The 8,630-nt window shown below is 40.3% G+C and overlaps 1 protein-coding gene across 1 annotated transcript in view; it reads left to right on the top strand.

Moving 5' to 3' along the window:
* The first annotated feature begins 923 nt into the window (after positions 1–923).
* Positions 924–8,630, top strand: part of rabgap1l (RAB GTPase activating protein 1-like) — a 108,403-nt gene continuing 100,696 nt past the window's right edge. Inside the window, 3 exon segments of the mRNA XM_018695300.2 lie at positions 924–1,057; positions 6,177–6,401; positions 6,825–6,972. Of these exon segments, the coding sequence (XP_018550816.1) occupies positions 6,264–6,401; positions 6,825–6,972 (286 nt within the window). The 5' untranslated portion in view covers positions 924–1,057; positions 6,177–6,263.

Below are 8,630 nucleotides of genomic sequence, written 5' to 3'. Positions count from 1 at the left end.
TAATGTTTCAATCATGAGCTCTGAGACCAGGGAGAAGTTTGACATCCAGCTGATGACTGTCATGAGGTAAACAATTAATTTTCAGAACAAAGCATTCATTTAGCTCGCGTTTTTCCCTGAAGGATGCCATTTGGATAAAATATAAACTTTCATGACATTAATACACTGTCATATTTTCTCAACTGAATAATCTAACAAGAGATGTTGAAATGATGCTACCTGACGGGAAGGTAATGTTCCCCAGAAAATCTTAAAGAACTGAAATGCAATATTTATAGTAAATATATATACAGTACTGTGCAAACATTTTGTGCACTTATGATGTTTAGATTCTTATCCATCACACAGCACCATCAAAGAAGCATTTGTATGTAATGTGCCATATTAATTCTGGAGAATGACAATGATCCCAAACATACAGTCAGAGTCATAAAGAACCATCTTCAGACACAAGAAGAACAAGGAGTCCTCCAACAGATGGTGTGGCCCTAACAAAGCCTTAATCTCAACATCATGGAGTCAGTTTCGGATTACATGAGGAGACAAGATACTGAGACAGCCTAAATCTTCTGAAGAACTGAGGTAAATTCTCCAAGATGCCTGGAACAACCTACCTGCCAAGTACCTTAAAACTGTGTACAAGTGGGAGAACTGGTGCTGTTTTAAAGGCAAGGGATTGGTCACACCAAATATTGATTTCTTTTTTCTCCTGTTTCCTGTACCTTGCATAAAATTAGCTGATAAATAAAAACCGTCCATCGCATAATTTTTGAGAGCATCCTCATTTGTGGTACCTATTTTTGTTTTTGCAGTACTGTATGTCAAACAAAATAAATCAATATGTACATACTGTATATATATACATATACGGAAAAAACAAACAGAGGTGCATGAGCACAATAATCTGCAGGGACTACGGAGCATGCGTGGAATTACGCTATCATTCAAAACCGGAAGGCGTGTCTCTAAACTCCCGAGTGATTCATCTTCTTAAACACACGATCTTCGTTGCAACTCTTCTGACAGCTAGCGACCAACTCCACAACGCTCTAAGCAAGTGAGTTGACAGCTCTATTATCTACACCTTTGTCCATTTAAGTGTCGCATTTACGTGCAGCGGGAAGAGAAACGTTGTTTTCCCTCTTCTCCCTCGTCATTATCCTCCGGAGCCGGGCGGGGTGTCGCTGAGTGAGGTCGCTCCTTCACATACTGCTCCAACTGTTTTGGACTTCGAGCTGGTTAGCGTTAGCCAAACGTAGCTTTAGCGCGGAGGTCTACCCTAGCCTTGCACACATAGGTACTTCCTGTTTAGCCTGGGTTCACCTGTTGTGACAACTAGACCCCCGTCTAAAGGTAACCCATATTACACATATAATTATTACCGCGGCGAAGAAAAGACTGTGGTGCCTTCGCGGATAAGTTAGCTTATCGCTAGCTTTTTTTTTTGCCTTGCCTGTCTTTCTGTGAGAGGAGTCTGTCCGCTTTGCAAGTCTGCTGATTATGTGTGCTTGACCACACAATACCATGCCCGTTTCATGTTACCCACTAAATGTTTGTTAACCAGCTGCTTCAAAGAGATAAAGCTGCCATACAGAGCTAGCCTGCTGCTGATGTTGTTAGAGACTGTGTGATGTGCTTTACACCAGGCCTGCAGACAACAGAAAGAAAAGCAGTGACAGTCTACTGCAGCAAGTAATGAGAAAATCCACCCTAAGTTTTGGACTGCAAAGACATTATCTTTAAACACTAACAAGTGTCTCCTCAGCTGGAAATCAGCTGGAGCATCAACACCTGAATAAATGATGCCATCAGGTGACACTTTTTGAAAGTGAGCTGTTTACACTGTGTTGGTGTCTAACTAGAAATAAAGGGGCCATGCAGATTGTGCTTGATGTATTCCATCCAACTGAGTTTTATTCGCAGCTTTGCAGTAGTTTCTGACCTTGGATAATGTGTGACAGAATTTTGAATATGATATGATACTTGGTGCCTTTTGAATGTGGCGGACATTACCTGAATCCAGGTGCTCAATCTCAGTTGTTAAGAATAGGAAGACATACAGTTTTTATTGTATAAATGATAATGCAGCACTGTGGGTTCTCTGGTATACTGTAAGCAAATAATAAGGAGATGTCACTGCTTTCCAGTCCTATCCTTCTCCTTTTCTGTGGCTTTTGCACAAATTTGTAAATTTCCTAAGACTAAATAGAGCTTCATAATATTATGATGTTTGGTCTGAAGTTCCACATTGTGCATAGGCATTAGTAGCATATTTTCTCATATTTTAAAACATGGTTTGTATGTTGGCTTGCTCTTTTAGCCCTTTTTTGCAAGCAACTGTCCATCAGTTAGAGGTTTGGCAGGGTTTTTAAATGCCCAAGCTGCTGTGGTTGACATTGATAATATTTTAAGAGGAAAGGACCCAGGAAATGAATATTTTCCTCTTGAGTGTGAAGCTTCTGTATGCATAGTTACCTGGCAGAAGATTGTTGTTGAATGAACAAACAGGAACAAACAGGCATTAGTCTGATGTAGGCCTGCCAGGCTTTGGTATTGGCAATGAACCAAAGTGGCCTTTTGTGTGTTTTAATGGAGATGTGTTTCTTTGACACGAGGAGCTATTTAATGAGCCAACCATTAAATAGCTCCTATATTAGGAATAATTAGCCTACACTTCACACTAATTAATTAGATTTACTGAAATGCATAGTCTCCTCTTAGATGCAGGTTTAAAGAGTGTCGAAAGTACTTTTCCATAAACAGAAAGCCACATATTGCATGTATTTGACTATGAAAATAGGTTGCGTGTCTGTAGCTTTAGACCTAACGGGAAGTGAGTCAAGGTGATTCAGGTGTTAGGTGTCACTAAAAGGCAGATACTCTTTTGGTTGAACTGGTTTCTCGCCCAGCTGTAAAAAAAATGCTGAACTCTTTGTTACAGTTGGGGTGTGTTGAATCACCTGACTCAGTTTCATTCAGATGTTTGGATTGGCTGGTGAGGTTGCTTTTAATGTGATGTGTGATGGATGTTTTTGCACAAAAGGATTTCCAGGAAAATTAACTCTTAACTCTGGAGTTGCTTAAAAAGTTAGTATAATCATCCCCAGCCAAACCCTAACTGTGTTATTATCTTATAGCAATTGAACAGGTTTTGCTGTGTTGCAATGACAGTTCTGTTCAGTGTGCTTATGCCCCATAATCACCTTTTAGACTGGGAGGCTAGAAAGCTGCTGTCAGCAGGTTCAGGTTGGACAGCCTTCGCTGTGTTCTTCACAGCAAGGTCAGTGGAGTCATAAAGCAGATGGAGTTAGAATGAGCTGCGACATTAGACATTTAGCCAGAATCATCTTCAAACAGAGGAGACACCACACTAAGTGCACCCACCCATCACAGGAAGGAAAAGTTTGTCCCATCACCCAACCCTCTAGTGAAGTGTGGTTCACTCATACATCTTCCCCCCAGCGTCATACACTGTGTAAAACTTCCATCAGAAAGAGAGATCATAGATTTTGATTTGTCAGACCTTGTACTTTTAAGTCCTTGTAGTTTACTCTTGTGGCTTGATTTTTTTTTCTTCATGTGTCTTTTGATACTGTCGTATCAGTAACATGACAGCAGGGCAGGTCAAGAAACACACGTACCCATACAGACGTAATGTGGCTGGTTAGCTCAGCGCCTGTGGGTGTCATGCAGTCTGTCTCTCCACTCACAGTTTCCATGCAGGCAGTGGTTGGGTAGCCGGGCTGCCAGCTGGGACTGCACTGGAGGAGTAGGCTGGTAATGACTGGGTGCAAATTTGCTGTGGTGTTTACAGTTTGACTTACAGCCAGAGAGGAAGCGACTGTCCAGCCACCCAAGGACAGCAGGAGAGTCAGAGAGAGCAGAAACAGTCAGATCTGGTTGAGTACTGTTTGATGTGTGTAACTGCCTGGTTTTAAAAGACCACTTGGCAACTATAAAATTAGTCTTCCACCGAAAAATCGGCCAAAGTCACCCATAGTATTTTAGTGTTATAGTTTTGACATGATAATATTTCAAAAGCTTAGAGAGTTACTGTCTCTATGTTTGATACAGGCTGCTGTAGTTGATCCTTTTCTTATGCAAAATACTGTGTTCCATATTTCTTTTCACATTAGTTCTGAGTGTGTGTTATTAGGGAGATTATGGGATGTTCTGTTCTTGCACAGTCATCATTAAATAATTATAATTAATAACTACTTCAGTATGGCTAGAGCATGTATATCACATGCTTTGGATCCAGTCTGACTTCAGTGAAAGAGGCATGAGATCCAGTGGAAGTTTCCTCCAAATGACATAATTTCCCAGCCTGCCCTGACACTATCTGTGTCTCTTATCTGTGTTCCTCCTCATTGCAGCTCTCTCCAGCTAAGTGAATCAGTGGGAGTGTTCACTTTTCTGCTCCATGCTGTGCTCTGTATAATTGAATAAGTGTGATTGGAGCACATGATCCTGTTGCTTTCCTCATGTATGTCTGTGTGCACATGCACATGCGTGCATGAATGTAATTTGCCAGGGTTAAGTGAATGCCTTTTGTGTGCATGTAATCACGCCACTGTGTGAGAATGAATGGCCCCTTCATGCGTTTGTTCTCAGCTATGTGTGTTGGCGTGTGTGTGTGTTTCTGTCACAGGCTACTATTGGAGATAAATTTCTGACTGAAGACCAGTTAATTGGGAACGGCTTGTCCAATTGGGCACCAAAGTCATATCCTCAGTTGAGAAAAAAATGATTTTGGGGTCTGAGGTTAAGGTTAGGGTAAGGATTAGGGTTAGGCAAGTAAGCTCAATGGTTAGGGCTAGGGTAAGTGTTCAAGAAATTAAATGTTGTCAAATGTTGTTTTGTCAACAGTCCAAAACCCAAAGATGTTCAGATTACAATGGTGAACTGCAAGTCCTTACAGTTTATAGCTCAAACCAATGAATTTTTGGCCATTATGCTACAAAAAACTAGAATGATTAATTGATTACCAAAATAACTTCAGATTTTTTATTTTTGTGTTGATTAATTATTTTCTGGTTATAATACATTTGTAAATGAGTTTTAAGAGGAAGTAAATGTGGTTTGTGCAAGCTGAAAGCTGTAGTTCTGGCAGGCTATACTAAATTATTGCTGATTGCTCACTAAAACAGGCATTTTCTCTCTTCCTTTTAACAGTACTTCGGAGCTGTTTCAAAAACTTTCTTAATTATATGTTAAGAATAATGAGTGTTTTACTTATCTGTGCTTGCGTAATTACTCACAGTCAGGTATCAATTAGCTTTGCATGAAGGCATGTTTGTTTATTATGTAGTCCAACTCACCACAAACACTAATGAGCGTGCAGGATGTAGCAAGTACAGACAATGGGCTGATACAGATGTGCAGACAGACTGTTTGTCAGTACTTTTAGTGCCGAGTTCAAGAGTACAAGTAAATTCTGTCCAATTACAAATCACAAAACCGCTATAATAAAATAATTCCTACAGGTTTTGCTCCAACAGGCATTAGGAGAATAGTTAAAAGATGCCTGGACTATTTGTATTGTCACACATCTGACAAAATGGTGGAAGTAAAGTGCAGCTGTTTTAGTACTGTGCCAGTAGGAGATATATATACATATGCAGAACAGAATGTTCAACAGAAACACCTGGTGCTAAAGCATCCTGCTAAAGCAAGAGTATATATTTATTTTAAAGTAGTTTGTCAAAAGCATGTTGAAAATGTGAAAGGCATCTGGCAAAATCCCTGAGTGATCTTGAGGAGACTTAATCACACCCTAAGCACTGAAAACAATTTTAGGAATTGTGCAACAGCAGATTTGAGGTTAGGTTTACAAATTGTCCTCACTCCTGGTTTGGATCATTAACTGAACAATGACAGGGTGCTTAGATTAACTTCAGCCCTGCATCTTAAAAATGTGGCCCACAAAACCAGGAAGTTGTTTGCCCAGTGTCTGACAAGTCTTTGGTGTGTCTGGTATTAAGTACTGGATGGGTGTATTGTGGTTTGGTGTTGCCTTGTCTAGTACATTACAACACTGCACTCAGTACCATAACTGAACTGTTAAACCGTAATTTATTGAACAGGGTGTAACATGCACATGGCTCTAAACAGATGTACCTACTGCGTGTAAAGAGCTGAACAATCTGATGCTTCCCCATTTGTTGTGCATGTAGGCTGCCTACAGAGCTGGGCGAACAGGAGAGGGAAGGGGAGAGCTTTAACCCGGTCTCCCCAGCCGACCCTGAGTAAACCAGCCAGCCATGGATGACAGCTCCTCGCTGGGAAAAGTCAGCAGCTCTACCGAGTCCGTGGCCACCGTCACCAGTGAAGAATTTGTTTTGGTACAGTCCAGTGCTGCTGGGTCACCACAGGGCTCTGAGGGCAAACCAAGACTCAAGGTCAGACCCTCACATGGACATACTTTTACACCTGACTTCAGTGGTGCAGTATCTAATATTATTACTTTGAAAGATCAAAAGTATCCAAAATTAAGCCAAGTGAAGGCTCTGGGTCAGATTTGAGTTACAAAAGGTCAAACACAGCAACAATACCTTTTTCCCCTTCAAGTTCCTCCTGGGTTTAGTAATCTACCCCTGGCTGATTATTTCACCAATGGAGGTGTTTATACATGAATTTCATGAAAGCATGGTGACAGTAAGTTGAAAGAAGGTGATGGACAAGCTTTCGCCTAAGGATTGAACCAGTCCAGGAAACTGTAGTCTGTCTTCATCTGTCCTTATGTTTCCTTTTCCTCACTGTGTTTTATCTCTTCTTTTTCTTCGCCCCATGCCCTTTTTTTTTCTTTTTTCTCTTTCCCTTAGATGTCTTGGAATGGAAGTGAGCAGCTCGAAAAAGCCATGGAGGAGATTTTGGACGATGATGATGAGGTGAAGGTGGAGAAGAGCAGTGTGGAAAAGATGGAGAAGCACAGGGACCCAGAGAGCCAAGTCCTGGAACCCCGACCTCCAGGTACACTCTCTGGACCTTTTGAGGTCGTTGTGTCTGTGTTCCACTTGGCAAAGTCTTTTTCAGCAAGACATTACTGTCAAAAAGCAGCTGATTTCTTTGTCAGTCTTATTGTTTGATACTGTTCACACACTGCAACACAGAATTTCCCTAATCCTACATAATCCTTATACATATGTAAATTGTTGTATTTTATTGAACCTGGCTATATAGCTTTTAGCACGTGAGACAAGAAAATACAACAAATGGAGGACTTGATCGATCAGTTTAGGCAAAAATAAGAGGGGTCATGTAATATTGCAAACAAAAATGGATGTGATGTCTTATGTCACTGAATCTCTCCATAAGGTTTTCATTTGATGATATGCGTTTCTGGGAATCATATCAACAGTTGAGCAAAAACAGCAATTTATTATAGTGGTGTTAATGAGTTTATGTTTGGCTTATCCTTATCTCCTGTTTTACTTGAATTTCACATCAGATTAGAAATTCCAATGTGTAAAGCATTCTGGGAGGAAAAAGGCTTAAAACTGACCTCGGTGCCTTGAAAAAAATATAGCTGTGTGCATGTCGTTGACATACCAAAAACTAGGTTTGCCCTATCAGATTAGCAAGGATGGTATCTGAACTCTCTGACACTGCCTTAACTGCTGTGTATATCAGCAAGGACAGGTCAGACAGCTCAACAAACATCAGTGTAAAAACAACACTCTAACTGGGATCAATATTCTGCACTGTTAACCTCAGTGGCATGTGCATGGCATTAGTACTACCAGGGTTACAAGTTACAGACTCCAATCCCCCTGTGGCCGCTGATTATACTTAAAGCTGCACTAATAATTACTATTTTGCAACTATGTGTTGGTGTTGCATTATGATGGTCCTTGTGTTTTGGTTTCATGTCCATACCTGTTTAGTTATAGTCCTGATTGTCAAATGAGTCTACAATATCTAACACCCAACTACTGTACTCAAAAAAAAAAAAAAAAACCCAAAACATAAATGTGTTCCGAGTGCCTGCAGTGTTATTTGAAGCCACTCTTTAACTTTAGAGACCGGAAGCTTCATCTCTTCAAACACTACAAAGAGGTGGATCAGAGGAGATGAACTCAGTATGTATTTTAAGATGATGCAGTCACATGTAAAGCTCTTCTGGTGAAGTTTCTCACTTTCAGGTGAAATGAAACAAATAGTGGTACCATGTGTCACAGCGAAAGGAAGCACATGCCCATCTCTTTCTCCCCAGTCAAATTCACAGGGTTGTTAACAATGAAAACACAGCAAACTGCAAAAAATCAAGGTATGTCCAACGTTTTGCATAGTGCTATATCATTATTTTTACTGTATATGGAGTTTAGATATTTGGCAGCTGGTAAATGCAGAAAAAGGAGGTAAAAGATAGTAAGTTATTGCAGGATGTTTGAGAATAATGATGACATTAATTTCATGTGCCTTTGGTAGGGCAGATGTAACCAACTCTTTCTGTTTAAACTTAGTCCAACACCATAAAATGTATTTAAAAGTCAGAAATACATGTCTTTATTCATCAACTTGCATTTACTTTATTTTTAACATCTTCTGTGTCACCAGTGTTTGGTGCTGCACAGTGCACAACTGCAGAGTAAGCTAAGAGGAAATGGTTAGTGTGGGGTATATTAAGC

Source organism: Lates calcarifer, linkage group LG17, assembly GCF_001640805.2.
Source record: "Lates calcarifer isolate ASB-BC8 linkage group LG17, TLL_Latcal_v3, whole genome shotgun sequence".
Lineage (NCBI taxonomy): Eukaryota > Metazoa > Chordata > Actinopteri > Centropomidae > Lates > Lates calcarifer.
The sequence above is the reverse complement of the archived record's forward strand: the minus strand, read 5'-3'. Positions and strand labels throughout refer to the sequence as shown.